We start from the raw sequence: 25,530 nt of genomic DNA, 5'->3' as shown, positions 1-25,530 counted from the left end.
TTTTTCAGTATTTTTTTCTTGGGAGGAATTTTAACTTATTGCTGGTCAACCCAATACTTCAAATCAGTGACTTTGGCATATTCATTTTTATATTAGAAAGTTTACATTGTTTGTAAAGACAGCTTTTTTAATTTACTTTTTAAAAAATAAAGCTGTGCAATATAGATGTATAATTGTTGTTGTTGTAGTTTGCTTTTTGTTTTTATACAAGTGAATGATAATCCCTCCTTCTACGTACTCAACATTTGCCAGCTTGATGATAGCTTTAGACAGAAGCATTGGCCAGAGTTCAAATTCATAGGTTGTAGTTGGAAGCAACAGATTGTTATCTTCATCAAAAGGCAGAAAGTCATCAATAGTTATCTTTCTCCAGCAACCCTAAAATTGAAAAGAAAGGAATATAGCATCAATGATTTGTATTATTTTCTCTCATACAGTACTGTACACTTCTGACATAACTGTTTTACAATTTTATGTTAGCTTCTTACATTGAAAGACTGATATACTGGTTTTCAAAAGTATTCTGGCTGACAATTTTAGTTTATTATTTTATTTAATGTAATTACAGCACATCCCTATCTATATCAATAGCGTCATTATTTATGAGGTCTTGTAAGCACATTCTTGAGTGCCCCATCCTGCATAATGCAGTAAATTAAAATGTTTCAAATGGCAGAACCAAAACATTACACAACCATGGATGAGTTTGGGCAAAATTAAATAACTTAATATAGTCATAATGCAAATTCTCCAAATATAACTTTGGTAATTATTGTTTATCCTGATAGGTTCAGTGACCTTATACCTCCAATTATCATATTACCCCTATTCCTAATTAAAGAGCTAATTTTTTGACATGAAGTTAATTAATACTTTAATAAAATCATTATATTTACCTGTATGCTTATTACTTGATAATTAAAAGCTTGAGACAAATGACAACATTAATGATTGTGAACGCAAAGTCTTTTTTAAACTTTGGTTTTACATGTGAAATCTTATTATGAATTTATTTCTTCATTTCTTCTGCAAGAAATATTTTCAGCAGTGATGGAAGCATTGTGAACCCAAAGATCTACCTAACTATGGCCTAAGCCACTGAACTGCTTATAGTGCAGTGAGAGAAGGCACATATATGCAAAGCATATAAAATATATGTTCAAAGTGCTCTAGGACCAGAAAGGAAAGTGTGGCTAATTTTGCTTGGGGGAAGTCTTCATAAGACGGTAACATTTGAACCAAAGAACAGTATATTTTTCCCAGACATATAGGAGGAAAAAGGTGAAAGATGTTTTCTTTGTATGACACTTGTAACTCTGAACTCACATTGCCTTATTTAGTGGTTATATGTCTTTTTCTTTCTTCCCTAATAGATGATGTAGGACAAGACAGGGTTAAAGGCACAGGTGTTAGCCACTGCCTCTTCTAATTCCAACGAAATGACCCAAAAGAATACACAGTGAAATGAGCCAGATACGAAAGGACAAATATTCTGGAATTGTAAGTGGAATCATTCCCATTTACATGAGGTACCTGGAAAAAGCAAATTTATAGAGACAAAAAAGATAATAGAGGTTACCAGAGGCTGGGAGAAGAGGGGGATGAGGAGTTATTGTTTAATGGGTACAGAGTTTCTGTTTGGGATGATGAAAAAGTCGTGGAAATACATAGTGGTGGTCATTGCACAGCATAGTGAAAATACACAATGCCTCTGAATTGCACATTTATAACAGCTAAAATGCTCAGTGTTATGTTATGCATATTAGACCACAATAACAGAATAGTAACAGGAGTCCCCTTCCTACACTGTGATTTTCAAAAAAATTTTTAAAGGGGCTGGATTCCTATGAAGGGGAAGTTTTAAGCAGCCATCAGAACTTAAGTTAGACCAGTTCAACAAATATCACCTGTTTCCGGGTGGTTAATGATAACATATTTCAATTAAGAACGCTTTGATTACTAAACACCATTGAACTGTACACTTTAAATGGGTAAACTGTATGGTATGTGAATTTTATGTCAATAAAGCTGCTACAAAATAAATACACAGGGACAAATGTTCAGTATTACATATATAAAACATCATTTGACTTATAGGATTATAGAGATTATAATTATTATAATTATAGAATTATAATTACTAGAGTTATAACAATTTTCTTGGAATTTTTTTGATTCATTGATATTAGTTCATTGGTTGGTTGCCTCAAAGTTATGAAAAAATAAAACAGTATACGGATATATAAGTATAAATAATTTATTTGAGACCTTATTATAGAACATTGAATTGTTTTTGCATTTATTATTTTTTATTACTGCACATAAATGATGTATATTGGATGTTTTTTACTGAGTTTACTGTGTTAGCACCACATAATTTTAAAAGACCATCAAAATGTTTGTCTATGTAGGTAGAATCATAGAGAACTTTCATTTTCTACTTTGAACATTTTAATAGTGTTTGAATTTGTTTTACTAAAAGCATAGATGATGCTAATAATGATGAAATAAGAATAAAAACATTTCCATTTTGGAAAAAAATCAATGAATGATAGCAAAATAATTTGTCATGGTATATATCTTGAAAACACTGTTCTTCAAGTTCGAAGAACAAAAATGTCACTGGGTGGGAGAGAGTTTGTTTCAAATGCCGATGTGGGCTCTGCCCAGAGACCTCGACTCAGGGAGTCTGGGTTGGGGCACAGGAAGCACCATAGGTGGTGTTGATGCTGGTGGTTTCTGCACCCCACAGTTTAAGAAACTCTGAATTCTACAATAATATTGGGCTTAGGGGCTGGCCTGGTGGCATAGTGGTTAAGTTCACGCACTGTGCTTCAGCGGCCAGGGGTTCGCAGGTTCGGATCCCAGGAGTGGACCAACACACTGCTTATCAAGCCATGTGGTGGCATCCCATATAAAGTAGAGGAAGATGGGCATGGATGTTAGCCCAGGGCCAGTCTTCCTCAGCAAAAAGAGAAGGATTGGCAATGGATGTTAGCTCAGAGCCAGTCTTCCTCACGAAAAAGAGAAAAAAGTCAAGGGTCAATCATAAACAAAAGCTAATACATTTTTTATATCAGTAGATTGACGGCGACTGGGGCAAATTATCGGTCCCAACGTGTGTGTGTTCTGTCTTTATTCAGAGACAAATACAGCATTGGGACACTCAGAGAAAGGCTGCCAAGAGCAATCCATACTTCAAGCGAAGAGATAGTAATATCTGAATTGCTTCTTTCAAAGGAGCCAGAGGGATACTGAAATTGGCAAGTACCCAGGAGCGGCATTATCACTGCCAGGTGAAAGAAGAGGGAAAATTTCTCTATTTTATGACATCGTTCCTTATGCTATGCACTAATTTTTTTTGCCTGGCTGATGTCAAAGAACCTTGACACTATTTACTTAGAATCCAAACCAGAAATGGTGGGAAGACTTTTATGGGGAAAATGATATGCTAGTGTGAAAAGGTGAACTTTAAACGTCATGCAGAGAGGCTCTGAGAGGTTGGTTTACTTCAAAGCAGGGATTCAGGTGAAGGCTTCAAGGGACAACAGGATAGGGGGAGAAGGAAATATGTACAGCCGGGCCTCTCTATCCACGGTTTCTGCATCTGCAGATTCAACCAACCACAGACGGAAAGGCCGATGGTGGTTACCTCCGAGCTGACCATGTATAGATTGTTTTCTTGTCATTATTCCCTAAATAATACAGTATATAACAACTACTGACATAGCAATTATATTGCATTAGGTATTATGAGCAATCTAGAGATGATTTTAACGTGTAGGGGAGAATGTGCATGGGTTACATGCAAATACTACGCCATTTTATAGGAGAGGCTTGAGCATCCCGGACGTTGGTATCTGTGGGGATCCTGAAACCAATCCCCTTCGAATACTGAGGGAGGATTGTAATAAGGCAGAAAAGGAAAATCAGGGTCCAATAAGAAAAAAGTAAGAAAGCATCAAGAAATTGAAGAAGGGGGCCGGCCTGGCGGCGTAGTGGTTAAGTTTGTACGCTCTGCTTCAGCAGCTCTGGTTTTGCAGGTTCGGATCCCGGGTGCGGACCTACACACTGCTCATCAAGCCATGCTGTGGCGGCGTCCCCCATGCAAAATGTGGAAGATCCGCACAGATATTAGCTCAGGGTCAATCTTCCTGACCAAAAAAAAGAAAAATTGAAGAAGAAAAACTGTTGGGAGGAGACTGAAGGTATACAAGACATGACAAAGGAAGGAAAATAAATGTAGGGCAGAAGATGTGTCTCCAGTATATCATACTGAGTCAAGTATTACAAGGTAACAAAGCATATTTTGATGAACATGGTTTGTAGTGAAAAGCAAAGGATAGTCATTTAAATACTGAGCTACAATTGGAAGAGAAAAAAATAAATTAAATTGTGTATGTCTGGAAAGGGACAAGAAAGGAAGAAAAATAACAATATAATTCGTCTTGTCAGAAAGAATTTACTTAATTCTTTACTAGACCTAATACGCACACAGGTGTTGACTCGGCCCTATCACTTGGGAACTAGGTAGAAATTTCCACCCCCAGCCCAGAGAGCACAGATTTCTACTGACACTGCACTGATTTCTACAGGCAGCCACCTCTCCATCACATGGATACAGCCTCTGAGACAGCCAAGTGCTTGCTTTCTGCCCTTTAAAAATTACATCCATCTATTTATTTATTATCACTGTTGTCGTTGCTCTTCTGTACCCTTTTGAGGACTACGATTCCAATTCTGAAGAATGGACCAAAGCAGAGGAGGACTAGCAGGGGAACACAGTAATCTGGCTTGTGTATTTACCACATGAAAAGAACGGCAGGTTGGACCAGTATACGAATATAAGAAATACATATTTAAGCAAAAGCCTGGAACAAGAAAGCATCTAGAGGGTAACAGCCTCTTATATATTTTCACATACACTCATGAACACGCTAAGGGGATGGGGCTCTGGATGTTCCATTCTCAGTGCTACGGACAAAAATGAGGCATGGGCCGGCGACGGGGGCACCAGGGTTTAAGGTAGGCTGGAGAGGAAAGGCCTCAGAATGTGTGTCTGTAACGCTAACACCAGAAGATACTCAGGCGTTGGCTATTGTGTTCTAAAACAAAGAGTTTATTATCCAAGTATTCCATATGTAACCACATTATCATTCATCTAGCAATCATGTAGAAAGGAAAACAGAAAAATTGTACTATTCAAAGTTTCCCAAAATATACTAAATATATATTCTAAGTGAATAAAATTCTAGAATGCATACTCCATCTGACTGAAAGATGAATCAAAATAAAATACTGAAGACAGCGAAGCCCGGGCCAGCCCGGTGGCCCAAGCGGTTAAGGGTGTGCACTCCGCTGCGGTGGCCCGGGCTTCGCCGATTCGGATCCCAGGCGCGCACCGACACACTGCTTCTCAAGCCATGCTGTGGCGGCATCCCATATAAAGTGGAGGAAGATGGGTACGGATGTCAGCCCAGGGCCAGCCTTCCTCAGCAAAAAAAGAGGAGGATTGGCAGATGTTAGCTCAGGGCTGATCTCCTCACACACACACACAAAAAAAAGATAATGAAGCTGTAGTAGGAAAAAACCAGTGATGAAGACTAAACCCTTTTATACACAGAATAAAGGATAAATAATTACAAATATGTGTTCAAAGATAAACACCAGTAGAAATGTTTATTCGAAAAACATATATGCCACGAAAACATTGAAACAAAAGAGTATTAGGTGGATTTTGTCCTAAAAAATCAAAACAAACTATAAGTTCATAATAATTAAAGCAATACGGTATTTGAACAGGATAAGAAAAATAGTGGAAGAAAATAGAGTCCAGAACCAAATACAAGATCATATTGTAATTTAATGTACCACAAAAGTGGTTTTTAAAATCAGTGGGTAAAAGGTAGCACATTCAATATATAATGCCGGGGCAACTGGCTGAGATTTTGGAATAAAAAATAAACCACATCTTTATTTCTCACAGTAGATAAAACAAATTAAAGGCCCTAACAGTAAAATTAAAAAAAAAAAATTTTTTTAAGTCTAAAAAATACTAGATAAAATTAAGGGAGAATATTTTTCATGTTCTCGAGATAGTGATATCCTACTTTAAATGACAAAAATGTCCTAGACTCTGTAAAGAAAAACAATGACATAATCGACTACATAAAAATTGCAAGTCTCAGTTGGCTGGAAGATGCAAAGTTAAAAGATGAATTTCAAAAGCACTTCCTCTACACCCACATGTATTATTATCTACAACATATAAAAGGATACTTACAATTCCATAGCAAAACTTGAAATAAGCTGTTTTATAAGTAGGCAGTTCATGAAGTATATAATGGATGTACAGATTTGATGGGATACTAGAGGAGCGAGAATCAAAACAAGGCAGAAACTAAGCAAGTCTGGGCAAAAGAAGCAGAGGAAGGCCATATTGCAGAAGCAGTCAGAGCACTGCCAGCCAGCACTGTAGATCCCCTCCATCCTCACATCGTCGCTCAAGAACCGCTGTTGTGGAGCCGGCCCCGTGGCTTAGCGGTTAAGTGCGCGCGCTCCGCTACTGGCGGCCAGGGTTTGGATCCCGGGTGCGCACTGACGCACTGCTTGTCCGGCCATGCTGAGGCTGCGTCCCACATACAGCAACTAGAAGGATGTGCCACTATGACATACAACTATCTACTGGGGCTTTGGGGAAAAAAAGGGGGGGAAAAAAGGAGGAGGATTGGCAATAGATGTTAGCTCAGGGCCGGTCTTCTTCAGCAAAAAGAGGAGGATTATCAGGGATGTTAGCTCAGGGCTGATCTTCCTCTCACACACACACACACACACAAAAGAACCACTGTTGGGCAAGTGAGCACCTAGTGAACTGATCATATGCTTTTCCCTCAGCTCTACCAAGGGGCAAGAAGAGGAATGATTCATCTCTTTGGCTTCCATAGTAGGAGGTAGCAATGGGAAAGAGAGAAGGAATCAAATAATAAAGGAAAGAAGGAAGGAAACTATTAGTGTTAAGAATCTACTGTTTGTCAGGACCTTTGCTAGGTTCTTTTACATAATTACCACATTTTATCTTCACCTATATTCGTTCCATGACATGTTACATGTCTGTTATCTTGAGGGATGTGGTCCTTTCCTTTTGTGTGCAAGGGACTCTAAAGGGCCCATGTGGTTCAACAACAGATCTGGAAATGCTGAGGGCCAGCAAAGTTTCCTCTCAGTCTCAGTGAGCAAGACTATGGCCATGTACTTCAGCAATGAGTGCCAATAAATTGCCTACCAAAATAATTCACATGGAACCAGTTGTCTCTCTGTGCTGAACAGTCTAGCAGCATCCCCAACAAGCCATTCCTCAGGGGAAATCAATGCGCAACCAGAAGAAGCCATTGGACATGAGGTTCAGTCTCTCTCACTGCCACATTCCTAGCCCTCTTCCCTCAAGAGTGGCATTATCTAAAGAGACAAGTTCAATGGTTGGATCAGACCGAGATTTCCAAATTGGACTAAAGATATAGATATTTTTTTAAATTTCTGAATCCAAGTGAGTTTGTGCTTGTGAGGAATTAGGACAGTTAAAGAGAAATAAATCACATTTTCTTTGCAAAATGGAACGTAGTGTTAATAGCTGTTGACCCCTCTCCAGAAGGAAATTTGAAAAGAAGGAGAGATGAGAGGAAGCAGGAAGAGAGAGAGAGAGAAACTAACAGGGTTGGTTTAATGTTCTGCTGATGCCGTTTTGAAATTCCTAAGAATTTTGAACTCCCTCCCTCCTCAAGTTTATGGAAATGTGCAGAAGTTGGGGCCAAATACCCAGGCATCTGACCCCCTCACTCTTCCCCTGATTACCTTCTTTCTATAAGCCCTCAACTCTATCGACTGTGTATCTACCTTCTTAATGCCATATCCTCCCTCTCAGTCCTCTCTGCACACTTTCAATTTCTCAAGTCTAGTCTGCCAAATCTGCCCTCTGATTGGTAAATGAAGATAAGGGAATTTAGGAATTTATTTTCTTTCCTAACAACGTTTTGACTTTCAAGTTCTCCTGTCTTGCTGTATCAAAAAAACAAAATATTGAATATCAGAGGCTAAGATTATCTTTTTTACCTTTACCTTCCTTCTGTAATGATCCTATTAATTCCTAACCATTGGCCTTTCAACATTTCCCATCCCAGGAAGATAGATGGCTTGGGCTCATTAAAGAAAAGTCATGTTCTTAGAAATATTGAATGGAATGATTAATTTTTCCTACTTTCCTCAGCCCCTCAAATGTTCAAGAATATTCTTTCTCAGTGACCAGGATCAGCTTCATGAGTATGTGACCTGTGCAGTCACCTGGGACCTCACACTCAGAAGGACCCCATGCTTGGTTTAAAGTGCTGCTATCACTCTCTTGAAATTTGTAATAATTCTTGAACAAGAGGCTCTGCAAATCATGTAGCTGGTCCTTCCTGTGACTTTGGACCTTTAGAAAGAGTATTCCACTACTAAAAACCCAAAGGTGGGGCCAGCCCTATGGCCTAGTGGTTAAGTTCACATACTCCACTTTGGTAGCCTGGGTCCACGGTTTCAGATCCTGGGCACGGACCTACACCACTCATCAGCCATGCTGTGGCAGCAACCCACATACAAAATAGAGGAAGATGGGCACAGATGTTAGTTCAGGGCTAATCTTTCTCAGCAAAAAAAATAAAAACCCAAAGGTGTTTAGTATAATCTAGCATTGCTAAATGTGGCGTGAGTCTTCTTTGTCATATTAACTAAGGGATTTTTAAATCTCTATTTGTACTTCCTACTACCCCATTTTCTTCCTTTCAGACAGAGGTAAAAACTTTGTATGTCAGAGTAAGATTTGTTAACACGAAAACAAATCTCAAGCTTAGGACAAAAAACGGATGGGATCAGGCCCCTCAGTAGCAGCAAGTGCCAGGAGAGAAGGACCAGACCACACTCAAGCTCTCCTTCCTGCCCATGACCTGATGTCACATCACAGAGGATAGAAGTAGGAAGAGAGGCCTGTGCATCCACCTGCTACCCAGCCCACCTGCCTGAGAGGGCAGAGGCAGCAGACGGCTGCCCCTCCGTGCTCCAAAGAGAATCAGTTTAAAAAGCACATGGGACTGGGATCGCAGGAGAAACAAATGTGTTTCTTATTAATTCCAAACTACAGAGGCAGGATATTTCCCCAGTAGCTTCATGACTGATAGCCTGTGTAAACTGAGTCATCTTCTATTAGCCTAGTTCACAGCAGGTCAGACTTGAAACATGAAAGACACATGAGTTTCAATGTGCATGTGCATGAACGAACTTACCATCCAGTAAAGTTTCACGACATACTTTCCATAGCTATTGAACAGAGGCATGTGACCCTTCACAGCCTTGCACAGAGAGTATATGTGTTCCCAGGGCTTCCAGACGAGAAGAGGAGGGTCCCCTGCAGTCCCTTTAAAATAATTGCTCAAAAGAGCCCCGTTGAAGATCTTCCACACAGCATAGATTTCGCTGATAATCCATCTCATCAGCTAGAGACAAAAACCATTGGTGTTAAAATTAGTTATTCTTCAGTTGTTGGCACTGTAGTTTAGGGGAAAACCAGTCAAAAATCTATTTCCAATAGTAATATTAAATTCTACAGGTAATGTATTCTACAGTTTGATTTCTGACCTACAGAATAAAATCATAGGTCTTGGTTTTGTTTTCAGAAAATACAGTCACAATACAAGCTAAAAAGTCTAATATTAAACACACTCTTAACCTAGAGCTGCCTTCCAAAGCCAACTGTCAATGATTTGACATTGACTTCCGTTTGACTTTGACCTTCATTTCAGCTCTGTGTGTGTGTGTGTGTGTGTGTGTGTGTGTGTCTGTGTGCAAGAGAGAGAGACAGACAGAGAGACTGAGTGCTTCTGAGAGAAGTGATGATTTTATTTTGGAATTAACTTTTTATAAATAACTACTCTTCTAGAAATGCTGAGAAGTTTGAGAAGGAAATGATGTTTTTTATGTCAATAGGACAATTAGACAACGAATGAGACATGAAAGAATTAAAATTACACTTAAATATACTCTAAGTCTCATATTGTATGTGTGGATCTGTGGGTGCAGAAGTGCTCCGAGGAAAACTCCCACTTGCAGTGTTTTGTTTTGTTTTTTTGAGGAAGATTAGCCCTGAGCTAACATCTGCTGCCCACCCTCCTCTCTTTTGCTGAGGAACATTGGCACTGAGCTGATATCTGTGCCCATCTTCCTCTATTTTATATGGGACACTGCCACAGCATGGCTTGATAAGCGGTGCATAGGTCCATGCCTAGGATCCGAACCTGCGAACCCCGGGCCTCCAAAGCAGAGCGCGCGCAAACTTAACCTCTATGCCACCAGGCCAGCCCAAAACTTGCAGTGTTTTTAACCGGCTCAGCTGAGCCTCAGAGCAGAAATAGAGACTAGGACTTGAATCTTCCTTCAGATCCCTGGACAAGTTACTTCAGCCCTCTAAATTGCAGTTTTTCAGCTGTTAAATGTAGATTATACTATCTATTTTTCAGCATTTTTATGAGGAATAGAAACGATGTTTAAGAAATCTCTGGGTCACAGTGGGTGTTAAGTAAAGCCATTATTACCCTCAATACTACTGGATTTTCTGAAATATTCATCTCATGTTTTACTGCTTGGCTTATAAGGAGATTAAATACTTGAGACTGACCTCATAAGATTTACGTTTTCCTTAATTTGCATTATCTAGGAAATTTCTTAATTTCTTGGTTCTTTTAATTTCTTGGTTGAGTTGAAAAAGGCAAATCAGATATCCTCCTATATATCTGAAAACTTTACTATAGAATGTTTTATACTTTTCTTCCCTTGAAAAATGGACAGTGAAACTATTATGTATGTTTAGGCTTCATAAAATAAGTATATTTTAGACTAAAATTTATCATATGAAACAATCTGGAGATAATTTTATGCTAATCAGTACAACCTGGTTGAAGAAATAAATATGCTGATTTTAATATTGGTCAAGATATTAAAGACAAGAAAGACAAAGTATTTGAATCGATAATTGACTATGCGCCACTCCTCTGACTGGTGCTTAGGAGAAAATAATCAAAAGGTCTCTGTTTCTGATGTAACTACCTTAAAGGAGTGGAACAGGTCTGCTTTTGATGGATAAAACCCAGGGTGGAGACCTGGGGAGGTGTGTCCCCCTGGGAAGTAGGATTGCTGTGCTGAAAATCTGGCTTGTTTCAACAAGGTATTGAAATCAAACTGTACCCCATGATTTTCCCCACATTAGCACATCAAACAATATCACAACACGGGGCAAATCTTGGACATGGGGCGAGAGGGGCAGCGACTTTATGTCAATTGCTAGGCACATGAGTCTGGGGGAGAAATGCCCAGATTGTGAGAAACCAGTTCCCGGGGCTGGAGAATAGGGGCACCAGCAGTGTGAATACTAACATTTTCCCGCCATTTGCACGCTAAACCCAATTAAAGGGGCTTCTCTTGTCTGGCGGATAAAATGCTCGGTTATACCAAAATTGAGGGAGGGCCCGGGAGAACTGAACCTGACTGGGAATTGTGTAAGCAGGGCGGGAAGGCCCGCCAGAACGAGCCTTTCACTCACACTTCATTACGCACCTCGCTGCAGAGCAAATGTTCATTTGCTGAGAACAAGTCAAACAGGATTTCATTTTTCACGACTACTGGAACCTGAAATAAAATTAAGAAAATAAAAATAGATATTACTCCTTAGGAAAAATAAAGAAAATGTTGCTCAATGTAATCAAGTTTCATGTGCTGGAAATAGGCCAAATCTGATTTCATTTCTCACAACCAGAGGAATTAGAAGAAATAAAAAGTAGGCATATTATTTCATAAGATAATCTGGTTAGAAAAGTAGGCGACATTAACTTAATAATGTAATGCCTATAAAATACAGTATTTTAATATACAAATAAAATGTTCGAAAATATATGTAGATAAACTTAGTATGCATACATAGACAAACTGAGAGTTTAAAAAGTGATTTGAAATTTAAATTAACCACTCAAGTTAAACCTGAAGCTTAGTTAACATCTGGTAGCTGGAAAACTATCTTCATCCTGCATGAAAAATACAAGCTGTGACAGCTTTTAAAGTTTTGCCCAACTTTAAGTCCAGTTATTTTTTTAAAAATTAATTTGATGATCATTATTTCATTGGAATATAATTGAAGTTGCTTTTATATATTTAGACCAGCAAGGAATAAACATAATAGGGGAAAACACAACTTGTAACAGTTTTTAAAAAATGAGTTACATTTCATATCAAGCTTATATATTTAACATATCCAATTAACATAAAAATGGTTTTGATTAGTGAAACAGACTTTTTATGGAAACTAATGCCATCAATTATCCTCAATCATCTATACAACTAGCATCTTGAAACTCAATAAAATAATTTTTTATGTCTGAGAGAAATTTACCTAAAACTACCTTGAAAGCTTGAATTGACTCTTATGTTCATAATTTATAAACATAGTAAGTTTTATATATACATATTCTGGTTTGACATTACTATGCAACACTTCTAAAATGCCCATACCTTTCAGCAAGCACCACTGTGCATTAAAACTGATTAATTATAGATTAATTATAATTGATTAAAACTGATCAATTAATTATAATTGATTAATTATAGATTAAATAAGTATTGGACACCTTATTTTAAAGTTTGAAGGGTTTTACCTAATAGTCACATACTGACAAATGAAAAGGAAGAACTGACGGCTTGTAAAAGACAACAAATATTAAGGCAGAGGTCTCTACAACAGTATTTTAGCATCTCCATTTCCTATGCCTATACCTGGGGCAAGATAAATCTTCAGACATTTTACATCTGTTCAATATAATTAACACTCAAGGGCCTGGGCCACCAATATCTGGTGCTCAGAAATAAATAGATCTGATCCCTCACTCTGTGATCAGGGCTTGTTAATTCCTTGGTTGGAATGGCCCATATTGATTCTGATATCTTAAATCCAGGCTTTTAAGTTTTTTCATATCTTAGCTTCTCTCTGATTTAAGTCATGCCCTTTGACTTCATCTTTTGCTTAGACTGTTCTGGGGTATGTTTCTAGGCTGGACTGTGCTTTTTAATCGTGGGTTGCAATCATTTAGTGATTCATGAAATCATTTTAATGGAGCAGGACTATATACATGGAATATAATAGAATAGAGTAAATCTCACACAGAAAGGTCATTATTGTTTTGTAAAACTTTTGTCTAAACTTTATATGTGTCCATAATTAAAGAGTCTCAATGTAAAATGTATTTATCACTGTGGACCTGGACATTAAAACTTGAAAAACACTATTCTAAGACTTTCCTACTTAGCTAGACTTTTGACTTCTGGCAGTTCTGGTCCATACTACAGCACGATGGATCAAGAGAAGGAGTCAGTGCAGAGGGAGAGTAGAGGTAGATGGATGGCAGCATTATAATAAATGTAGGTGGAAGTATCGTCAACAACAATGAATGAATTTATTTTTAGTACAAATGTATCCGTCAGAACTAAGGTATTCTAAAAATAAAAAGAGAAATGGTTTATAAAACTTTTTACTTATTCAAATTTACAACACTCCCACTTCATGGAATTCATATCTTTTATTTGCATGGAATGCAAACTTTGCATTTATATTGAGCAGTGCCTGAATATTATTAATAATACATTAATATTTGTTGTTAGTGCCCTTGAGCCAATTCCAAATCCTAGCGCCACTGTGTGCAGCAGAGTGGAACCCCGCCCGGTCTTTTTGCACCATCCTTTCACCTTCCAGTGCTACGTCAGACAATGCTCCACTGCTATTCGTAGGGTTTTCATGGCCAACTTTTTTGGAAGTGAGTGGCCAGGTCCTTCTTCCTAGTCTGTCTTAATCTAGAAGCTTCACTGAAACTTGTCCACCATGGGTGACTCTAAAGGTCTTTGAAATACCAGTGATATAGCTTTCAGCATCACAGCAACATGTAGCCGCCACAGTATGACAACCAACAGACGGGTGGTGTGGTTCCCTGATGGGAAACTAACCCAAGCAATGGTGGTGACAGCACGGAATCTTAATCACTAGACCACCAGGGCTGGCTACATTAATATTAAGTGCTTTATATTAACATCACAGATTTTATATTCTTCATGTCAATGTTACCCAACATTATAAGTAATTTAATGACATGGTTCATGTATATTTCATTTCTTTTATTTAAAAGGTCTTACAAGTAGGCATTCAATAAATACTCTGATAGATAGAGATGTATCTTCTTATTTTCTCATTTTAGTAAATATTTTTTAATTTAGGATTATCTGACTTTCTCAAATAGTGACAGTAATTGGAAAATATGGTGGATAAATTGTGTTTGGTAGCCATGCATATAAAGGCTAAAACTTTTAGGAATAAAAGCACTTTGTATAGCAACAGAGATGCAGTGGATTCTATAATGCATGGAAGAACCCGCTCCATTACAACCATTTGATTAGCACTAAGTAACTAATTCAGCCTACTGGTTTTCTATGAGTTAAATGAAAATAGCAGGAGAGTCAAGAAGGGAAAAAAGACATTCGTGATAATTAAATCCTTCAAAACACCAAATATATTCAAACTAACGTAACTATTAGGAAGATAGACCAGTGGGTCTAAAGTTTTAGTGTACACAAGTGCTATTTAAAATGAAGGTTTCTTGGGCAATGTCCCAGTCAATATGACTCAAGTGGCTGTGCATGGGGTCCAGAAATGAAGGCGGCCCTTGGAAAATGCTTCAAGAACCCCTAGAATAGAGAGATCCAAGTGCAAATCTCTTGGGCTGGAAATTAATGCCAATAAACCCTAGAGTAAACAGACCTTCACGCCACATAAGTTCCAGCTAAGAAGCAGAAAAGGGAAAGTGTCAGAAATTAAGGAATAACTTCTCACAACATTTTAGGCTATAATTCGACATCATGGAAAGAAGAAGAAGAAGAAAACTAGAGCCTTTAAACAAAATTTCAATATTCTCTTGGAAACCAGAGGAAGAAATATTCAACTATACTGAGAAACATTTATTTCTAAGTTAAATGCCAAAAAGTAAATACATTTCCTTACCGAATACCACAGGAAAAAAATTACCCTATATCGTTTTAAAAACGAAAATTTTCATAACTTGGATATTATATCCCATAGTATTTCAATAGTAAAACTATTTCTTACCCGATTAATTAAAAAATCCTGTGGACGTTTCCAGGAATAAATTTTCAGTGATGGTGGTAATTCAATCTTTCCTTCAGGGTCTTCAAAAAAATGCTATATAAAAAAATATATTGAGTTTTTTCTCCATATGGTTTTATTAAAATAAAAACAGCTGAATTCTAATAAAAATTAATAAGTGCATAGAGCTGATCAACAAATAAGCCTCTATAGAGCAATTTGCCTGTTTGTTCTCAGAGCTAATTCATGGAGTACTTGAAGAATACTGAAGTTAACAATACTGTATTTAATTAATGAGACCTTGATTGTTGAGTAGCATTTTGATCGCAGAGCAAGTCGTCCAAACAAGCAAGAGCTGCTTTGGAATGTGAATTAGGTACGGTGGAAAAACAATTTTGGATGGGCCACATATGGCCATATTTTCCACTGAAAATATTGTTTTTTGTTACCTGAATAGAGAAGATTGAAAAATATTTACTTAATTTTCAGCTGTTAGAAGCATAAACAGGATTATATGTAAATGAAATTTGTACCTTTGATCTAACTTTCTTTTATTAATTGTTTTTTTTTTTTTAATTTTTATTTTTCCCCCAAAGCCCCAGTAGATAGTCGTAGGTCATAGCTGCACATCCTTCTAGTTGCTGTATGTGGGACGCAGCCTCAGCATGGCCGGAAAAGCAGTGCATTGGTGCGCGCCCAGGATCCGAACCCGGGACGCCAGTAGCGGAGCGTGCACACTTAACCGCTAAGCCACGGGGCCGGCCCTATTAATTGTTTTAATTAAACTTATTTCGAGATAATTATAGACTCACGCCATTGTATAATATAATATGTAGAGTTCCTGTGTTCTCTTTATCCAGTTTCTCCAATGGTAACATCTTGCAAAACTATAGTACAACATCACAATCCGGATTTTGACATTGACATAGCCAAGATACAGAACAGTTCCATCAGCTCGAGGATCCTTCCTATGCTCTTTAGCTCACTCACCCTCCAACTTCCCACTCTGTACTTAATCCTTACCATCTGGCAATCACTCATCTCGTCTCTGTTTCTATCACTTTGTCATTTCAATAATGTCATATGAATGGAATAATATAGTATGTAACCTTTTGGATTGACTTTTTTTCCTCTCTGCCTAGTTCCCTGGAGATTCAATTCATTCAAGTTGCTGCAGGTATCAATAGTTTGTTCTTGTTTATTGCTGAGTAACATTTTATGATATGGAATTTGTTTGCTTACCATTTGTCTATTGAAGGAAACCTGGGCTGTTTCCAGTTTGGGGCTATTACTAATAAAGCTGTCATGAACATTTGCGTATAGATTACAGGTTTTTGTGTAAACATAAGTTTCCATTTCTCTGGGATAAATGCCCAAGAATGCAATTAATTCATTAATCTTTGAGCCACTAGTCTGAGTCAATTAGTGAGCTCTGAAGAAAGAATGATATCCAAATGTCTATTCTCAAATGCTAGCAATCTAGTAAGTTAGAGAGACTTCAGGAGGCTACTATGTAAAAGTTCTCACAGCTCATAAGCTATGGCGGTATGTGTGTGTATGCGTGGGGCGGGGGGTGGATTCTTACAAGACATAATATGAAAAGTTCTGGGAGGACACAAAATGCTCAAGGAATATAAATTACATGTATGGAAAAAAAGAGTAGCTAAATTTCACCTGATGTAATGCGGACAGGGGCAAATAAATACTGTTTTGTGATTTTCATGGTAATCATATTTTTATCCTAATGCTGGTATGGCCTGAGACATAGGTTATATTTGAGGGCAGTCTCAGCTTTAAAAATAGTGAGTGTCAGGGGCTGGCCCCATGGCCTAGTGGTTAAGTTCAGTGTGCTCCGCTCCAGTGGCGTGGGTTCAGTTCCTGGGTGCGGACATACACCACTCGTTGGCAGCCATGCTGTTGCGGTGACCCACATACAAAACAGAGGAAGATTGGCACAGATGTTAGCTCAGGGTGAATCTTCCTCAAGCAAAAAGAGGGAGATTGGCAACAGATGTTAGCTCAGGGTGAAGCTTCCTAAGCAAAAAAAAAAAAAAATCAGTAAATGTCTATGTGTATCTGGAGCATATGGTTTTTTGTCACATTTAAGATACTGGAATAATTTGAATGAAGACAAAGGCAACCCCAACATCTAGTCAAAATGATCAAAGAATGGTTCTTGAAAGATAGACTGAGTTCTCCAGGAGCTGTACTAAACTTCTGGGGTTCCCTCACATTGTTTTTTCCTTGCAAATATTAAATTACTTATTTTGAAGTCCTCTATCTGACAGTACCAAAATCAGTCACCTGCAGATCTGTTTCTATTATGTGATTTTTCCCCGTGGCTTTCAGTTGCTTGGTTCTGTTTCTCTTCATGTCTGGTAAATTTTGATTGTATGATATACACTGGATGTAAAAATTTATACACGTTCTAAATAATGATGTCCTCCTCCAGAGAGGAGGATTTTAATGCCTTCTGGCAGGCAGAGCACAAGATGAACTTGACCCACTCAACACTGGGTCTCAGGATGTAACAGGGCTGGTGGAATTTTGGTTTACCCTTACTCAATACAGAATGCTATAGCCACGCTGGGGCACTAACTGAAAAGCTGGAGTGTTTATCAGGGTCCCTTCACCTTTGTGTATCCTGAATTCTAATCTCTCGCCATAGCATCATGAAATCTTTTCTCAGTTATTTAGCCTCCAAGCTGCCGCGTTTTACTCATTTGCTCGGCAGCAGAAGCTTCACACACATAGCTTTAAGAGTTGGGACTCTCGAAATAAAATTATATGCAAAATTTTCAGATCACTTCTCTGTATTTTGGTTCAAGTTCTGGCTCCTTTGGCAGCCCCAAACAATATCCTCTCTCCTTCAGCCCAGAGAAACTGACACAAGCCCCAGGCCGCTACTCTCTGCTTGGCCTCTAATTTCCGTGTCTTGAATTAATAAATGTCCTTGAGAAAAAATACACAAACAAGGTGAATGTGGGGTTCATCCTGGTGTAATTCCCTTTTCTCCAGGATTTGAGCCCCATACATTAAGTTAACGGTAATCTTTCCATGTCATTGTGCTTTGGGTATATTTCTTATATCCACCTTACAGTACTTCATCATCAAATCTTCAGCATCATATCGTTTCATTGCTATCAGTTAGCTGAAGAAGTGAGACCTGACTCTGGACTTTCAAGGAAGGGTTAGCTCATCTGAGGCTGATTTCCTGATCACTAGCCTCACATTTAGAGAAGTGGCCTTCTGTGAAATTCCAAGGAAACCTGGCAGAGTTGGATGCTTAAAGCAACTAATCCTGGTAAAATATGGAAGCTGCAAATCATGGCTAAGAGCTACTGCGCCTCCACATCACAGAAATGTAATCACAAGACTTGGCGTGTCCACCACTCACTCCGGTGGAGGGGCTGTGGTTTCCTGAGCCATGAATGCTGAGGTTGTGGAACAGAACCTGGGGTGGGGAGCAAGGTTCTATCCCAGATAGTGTCACTTTGCACTGTCGTAATAACCAGGGTTCACGCTGGTGCTCTCACACAGTGTGAAAGCTGTGGTAGCAGAATAGGGTGTTGGCTAAAGTTCTGAAGTGTCACACTCCATTGGAACAGCCCCTATTCACATCAAGGGTGGGGCTGGTGCTTCCTTAATCACGCCATTTTTTACAGCTCCTTAGTCCAAGGGCGGCAGTATTTATTTTGGGGTCTGATGTTCAGACAGCAATATTCCTATATGTTGCCCCCAAATGAAATGGGCATCAGGTGACCACTATGTTTGTTTCAATGGTTTTCCTTCTGTAAATGTTCTTCCAACAGACTTGCCCTTGTTTTCATAACACCGTTAGAGGAGATCATCAAGACAACACTACCACTGGTTGACCTTTGAACTGGACACAGGCAATCAGAGGCTCCTCACTCTTCCCTGTCCTTGGAGTGTACATTCTGCCCACTGTTCCTGCACTAGGAGCCACTTCAAGGATGCAACCTTGAGAGAATAATGTGTTATTGAGACCATCTGGACTGTGTGCATGACTGAACCGCGTTAAGGCCTTTGCATAAACTCTTAAGATGCTGGTGGGCAGGTGCAGAGATCTCGTCTCGTGGCCGCCCAAGACAAGCTTCATAAGTAAGTTCCCTTGCTTGTGAAACCTGCCACCTACCAATCTGGAGTGGTCTGCCTCTTTCTTCAGTCTGGCCTTGCCCTCCATCTATGGGGGCCAGGTTTGAATTTCACCCAGGGAACTCCCAAGGTTGCAGACCAACAAACACTGATAATTCCCAGGATTTGATACATAACCTTCCAGAGATCTGCAAGGTGTTTTCATATTAGCCTTTAGCTAATAAAGGCATTCTTGCACTCTAGGGTCCCTAAAATGTTATGTTTTATATCCTATTTCCTATTTCAAAATTTTCAGGCACGTCGGCACTTCTCCCTGTTGTTCCTTTACATTTTAGCATAACTCATCTCTAGATCTTTTCCAGAGCTCAACTGCTTAATGGAGGATTTGTATAATCTGCCTTCCTAATGTAAATTCACACACAATCCCCATAAATTTTGAATTTCTGTTAAAAATACATACAGTATGAACATTTTCATTTGAAGCCAGAGAGTTCAGAAGCCCTTGGTATCAAAAAGTTCCATAATAACTCTAGGCACGGTACAAAGAATGGATTCCCTCACACACTGCTCATTTGAAATTGTTCAAATACTGACAGCCAGCAATTAGTTAAATTTATTGAATATCTTTTGTAAACTAATTACTGATATGAATCATGCAGTTTGTGATTCTGTATTTTGTGAACAAAATACGAATTTAATAAGTAGCGTTTCAGAGTGCTCTCTGCAAATAAAGGCACCAGAGTTCAACCTAGCCATTCTGGCAATTTTGTTTGTGTTTTGAAAATTGTATTGTGTTCTATAAATATTTTTGTTTAATGAATTGCAGCACCAAATAAATAGGTCATATTTTAAATGCAACCCAGACCTGTATCCTCAACAAAGAAGCCTTTAGAAATAGAGTAAACATTTTTAAATAGGCAAAAGAACCTAAAATAATGTAACTGGAAAATGCTAGAGCTCCAATCTCAGGGACACATCATATTTAAATGGCCACAGGTACATGAAGAGTAACTGAGATCTTTACCCAAATATCTTGGGAGGGATATTAAGAGGGATTCAATATTTATCTCACAGTGACATCTCTTACAGGCTCGCTGGGGCCTTTTATTTTCTAAACCACTGTCTCTAAATGCCTGGTTCCCAGCTTTGCCCCAAATCACTAGCTAACCTGCTCTGTCAATTTTCCCTTTATTTAATTATGACTCTTTGGTCATCTCTCTCCTCCCATTTACTCAAATGGTATTCACCAAAGCTCAGGACCAAGGCTTGAAAAGAGAAGGTAGGATGGGGGAGTCTAGAAGGACAAAATTTCTGTTTTGGGTGGAGATTGTGGAGAAGGATGAGTACATTCACATGTAACAAATCTCATTCCATTAAAAAATTAAGAACCGGGGGCTGGCCCCGTGGCTTAGTGGTTAAGTGTGCGTGCTCTGCTACTGGTGGCCCAGGTTCGGATCCCGGGTGTGCACCGACTCACCACTTGCCCGGCCATGCTGAGGCGGCGTCCCACATACAGCAACTAGAAGGATGTGCCACTATGACATACAACTGTCTACTGGGGCTTTGGGGAGAAAAGGGGAAAAGGAGGAGGAGGAGGATTGGCAATAGATGTTAGCTCAGGGTCCGTCTTCCTCAGCAAAAAGAGGAGGATTGGCATGGATGTTAGCTCAGGGCTAATCTTCCTCACAAAAAAAAAATAAGAACCGAAATGAAATCCAATCACATTCAAGTCTACTTACAAATATAGGGCTTTTCCCCATTTTGTCCTTTTCTTTTCCACCTTTGCCTGCGTCCCACTTTTCTGCGTTTACGTCAGCTTCATTCCATTCTGGCCAGATTGAGAATTTCCCCTTCTTCTGTTCAACAGAATCATTTTGTCCCCTGCTGCCCAAAAAATACTGACTAGAGACAGAAGGGGGAGTGGGTTAGCTTTAATTCAAATCTCTGAGGTAAAACATTGGATTAATTGCATGACATAAATTTAATTATCTTGTCAGCAGTCATGTTAAACACATTTTTCAATAAAGTCATACCTGTGGCCAGATGGCTTCCACATGCTAGGGTTCTAAAGACTGAAGAACCCAAAAGAGACTATTCCAGAAACAAATTTTGAGCATTAGCCCATACTTACTAATGCAGGACATTCATCATCAATACATAAGATGCCATAAAGGGGAATATTTATATACAATTCACACTTAAAATCATTTACATGTATAATAGTAAAAGCTTTCTGAAGATCAGTACAAATATAATTTTGATTTTTCCCAGTATAAAAGTACTATGTAATTATTTTAAAAGAAAATTTAAAAATACAAATCAGATAAATAAGAAAGTCAAACCCACTTCATTCTAGAAGCCACTTTGTTAACAACCATCCATCTTCTCAGACTAATATACAAGGATATACATCTTTTCTTAAAAAATGACATCATTCAGTATAGTCTCTTTTATAGACTGCTTTTTTCCACTTATCAGTATATTTTTAATGGTTTCCAAGTCAAAAAGTATTTATCCAAACACAAATTTAAGGACTGCATAATATTCCACCGTATGAATATATTGCCTTTCATTTAACCAAACTTCAATATTTGGAAATTTGAGGGTTTTGATTTAAAAAATTTTTCACTATTATAAAAAAGACTGTAAATGGCTATCCCTGTTGCAAAATCTTTGAAGATATTATTAATTATTTCCTTTGGATAGATTTTAACAAGGAGATTTACTTTACCAAAATATATGTGTATTTGAAGTTTGTGATATATTTTGACTAATTTTCTATAGAAAAGTTAGACTTGTTTAATACTCTCATCATTAGTATATTACAGCTTCATATCTCTAGACCTTAACTTTGACTTGTGTTTTTCATTTTTATGAATTTTAAAGTCTAAAATAGGCATCTTGTTTGATTTGTCGAATTTTAACTACCCGTGGGGCTAGAACCGCACTGTAGACCCTGAGATAAGCAGTGAAGAAACCACACTAAAATTTCTACCCCCATAGAGTTCATATTCTAGTGGGTGGCCACACAAAATAACAGCATAAATTAAGTAAAATATACAGTATATTAGAAAGTGAAAATTGCTACAGGGAAATATAAAACAGGAAAGGGGAACCGAGGAGTTAGGGTTTACAATTTTTAATACATTGGTTAAAGAAAGTGCCTGTGATAGAGAAATATTTAAGTAAAGAGTGAAAGAAAATAAAGAATCATCCTATGTGGAAATCTGTAGAAAGAATGTTCCAGAAGCAGGAAACAGCAAGTAAAGAGCAGGGAAGAGTATTCCAGAGGTGGAGAGCATCCTGGCTCATCTGAAGAGTAATCAGGAGGTCAGGGTAGCTGAAGCCGAGCAAGTGAAAAGGGAGGTAAAGGGAGATGATTTCAGAGAGGCAGCAGGAGATGCAAAGATTGTAAAGGTCATCTAAACAGAGAGAAGGATGTTGGTTTTTAGTCTGAATGAAATGGGAAGTCAAAGGAGGGTTTTGAGCAGGGGTCTAACATGACTTGACTAAAATTTTATAACCACTCATTGCTATGCTGAGAAAAGACTAAAGGAGACAAGAGAGACCATTTAGAAAGCTTCGAAATAACAAGAAAGAGCCGATGGTGGTTTGGACCAGGTTGGTAACAACAGAGGAGGCAAGAAATAGTCCCCTTGTATATGTTTAAGGTAGAGCAAGTCGATTGAGTTATTATTTCCTGATAGACAGGAGACTGGGGGATGGGGCAAAATTGAGGTAGGGAGTAAAGCAGCATTTCACTTTTGAATGCGTTGTGTTTTAGATGTTTATCACACATCCATGGAAATGTTGATTGATAGTTAGATGTAGGATTCTGAGGTTTGGGAGAAAGAATTAGGCTAAAAGGGAAAAGTTGAGAGTCATCAGTGTTTAGATGATATTTAAAGTCTTAAGACTGGATGAAATCACCAAGAAAATGACTATCCTAAGGAAGAGGCATTCCCAGGGATGCTATTCAAAACGCCTAACAACTGGTAAGGAATGAGCATTGACCAATCTAAGTAGACACTGGCCACAATGCTGGGTCAGTGTCTTCAAGGCCACCAGCTATGCCAGACATTTATTCACTACTTGAAGTAGTGGGGTCAGGGACGTAAGGTCCTCAGGGTGGGTCAAGGATCCAGGGCAGGAGGCGGAATGTCTTATTGATAAGGTTATTGTTAAGGCTACTCACCAATCAATATAAAAATATTTCAATACTATAATAATCAATACAGCTATATATTTGCCTTGGTACTCCATGTTAAATGTCAGGAGAGAGAGAAGAGAAAAAAAAAGAAAACTAAGAAAAGCAGTCAGTAATTGTGGTAGACAGAATAATGGTCTCTCTAATATATCCACATCCTAGTCCCCAAAACCAGTGGATGTGTTACTTTCCATGGCAAAAGAGAGTTTGTAGATATCTCTAGGTATCTTGAGATGGGGAGATTATCCTGGATTATCTGGCTGGGCCCAGTATAATCCCAAGGGTCCTCAAAATTGGAAGGAGACAGAAGAAGTCAGAGAGAGATGCGACTCCTGAAGAATGGACAGAAAATGCGACATGGCTAGTTTTTAAGACAGAAGAAGGGGGCCACAAGCCAAGGAATGTGGGCAGCTTCTAGAAGCTGGAAAAGGCCAGAAAATGGATTCTCTCCTTGAGCCTCCAAAAGGAAGGCAGCCCTGCTTACACCTTGATGTCAGCTCAGTGAGACTCATTTTGGATTTCTGGCCTCCAGAATTACAAAATAATAAATGTGTATTCTTTTCAGCCACTAAGTGTGTGATATTTTGTTACAGCAGCAATAAGAAACAGTGAGGTAGAAAGGCAGGGTAGAGGGTGATGCCCTGGAAGCTAAGTAATGCAATTTTCTCAAAAATGAGAGAATGAGCGACAGATCTAAATGCTTCTAACAAATCAAACAAGATGAAGTAGAAACAAATAAATGTTGAACTTAGCAACAAGAAGGGTAAGATCCCTCTCAAATTTCACCTTCTGCGGGCAGAGGTGGGAGGGACTTTCCTGAACATCCTACCTCATATAGCAACTCTCACCTCTCTGCATCTTTTTATATTGCTTCATTTTTACAGCACTTGACTATTCTCTCACTAGTCCTTTATTTATGGGCTTACTGTTTTTCCATAAGTAGGGCTTGTAAGTTTCACAGTGGTGGGAATACCAGGTTTGATATTTGTTTACCCCTGCTATCTCCAGCAATTGGACAATACAGGGAATCTATTTGCCTCTCTGTCATCTATTTCCATGAAATAAAAGAATGAATGTCTTTATTTTATTTTTCTATCATTTGTAATTAGAACCGTTTCAAATTTTTACATGTAGGGGGAGACTGACCAGATGCTCAGCAATCTTGTTTTCCATTTCCTACATTTCCCATACTCCTTTGCAGTTTGGCTGGTACTTTGTGATGGAGTTTTGGACAACAGCACATGGGGAGATGTGTTGTATCTCACATTTAGGCTCGTAAAACATTCCGTGAGATAATTCTTACTCTCTTCCTGCTTGAGGCATGGTTCAGTCCTATGAGGAGATCTTAGAAAATGGCCATAGTACAAGATGGAAGGAGCCAAGAACCCCTATTTAGCACACACAAAGCCACCACTAAACTCCTGCTCAGACTCTAGTATGGATGGGAAATATTCTTCGTTGTGTTAAGTCACTGAGATTTGGGGGTTGTCAGATATTTTAGCCAGTATCCATGATTTCCTACTTGCTGCTTCGATATGGTAGCTAGTGTTGATTACTAGCATTGACTAATATGAAGGGTGTGATTCTTTTCTTAGAATTTGGATTTCTTCTTTTATATTTAATCATTATAAACACACACATGGTAAATTAGTTACAGATTATTTTTCTAGTATCTTAAATCTGTGACACTTCATTCTTTTGCTTGTAGTGACTTCTGCCTATCTTTTGCATATTCTTGTGTTTTGGGACACTGTTACTATGAGCTCATCTTTTCAGGGTTTTCTTTCCCCCCAATCTCCTTCCCCCAAGGCAATCCTGTGTTGAAAGAACGTTCTTTCAGTGTAATATTTAGTTTTTTTCTTTCAGAGACCCCAAATGAATAAGCTATCCAGGAACCCATAAATATTTTAAAATCAGATCTCAAACCAAGTAAGTCTCAGTCGAACGGTTCCCATTTCTCAAAGAAGTTTTTTTTTTTTTTTCAGCCAGACCC

The 25,530-nt window shown here is 38.5% G+C and overlaps 1 protein-coding gene across 1 annotated transcript in view; it reads right to left on the bottom strand.

Annotated features, from left to right (window-relative positions):
• ADGB (androglobin) overlaps window positions 1-25,530 on the bottom strand; it is a 174,749-nt gene that overhangs the window by 126,416 nt on the left and 22,803 nt on the right. Inside the window, exons 2-6 of the mRNA XM_087425200.1 lie at window positions 21,070-21,232; window positions 15,218-15,310; window positions 11,635-11,706; window positions 9,312-9,521; window positions 239-378 (exon numbers count right to left, since the gene is read on the bottom strand). Of these exons, the coding sequence (XP_087281326.1) occupies window positions 239-378; window positions 9,312-9,521; window positions 11,635-11,706; window positions 15,218-15,310; window positions 21,070-21,232 (678 nt within the window). The remainder of the gene's footprint in view (window positions 1-238; window positions 379-9,311; window positions 9,522-11,634; window positions 11,707-15,217; window positions 15,311-21,069; window positions 21,233-25,530) is intronic.

This window comes from Ceratotherium simum, chromosome 38 (genome assembly GCF_057802395.1).
Source record: "Ceratotherium simum simum isolate JZ-2026a chromosome 38, ASM5780239v1, whole genome shotgun sequence".
In the NCBI taxonomy this organism is placed as follows: Eukaryota; Metazoa; Chordata; class Mammalia; order Perissodactyla; family Rhinocerotidae; genus Ceratotherium; species Ceratotherium simum.
The sequence above is the reverse complement of the archived record's forward strand: the minus strand, read 5'-3'. Positions and strand labels throughout refer to the sequence as shown.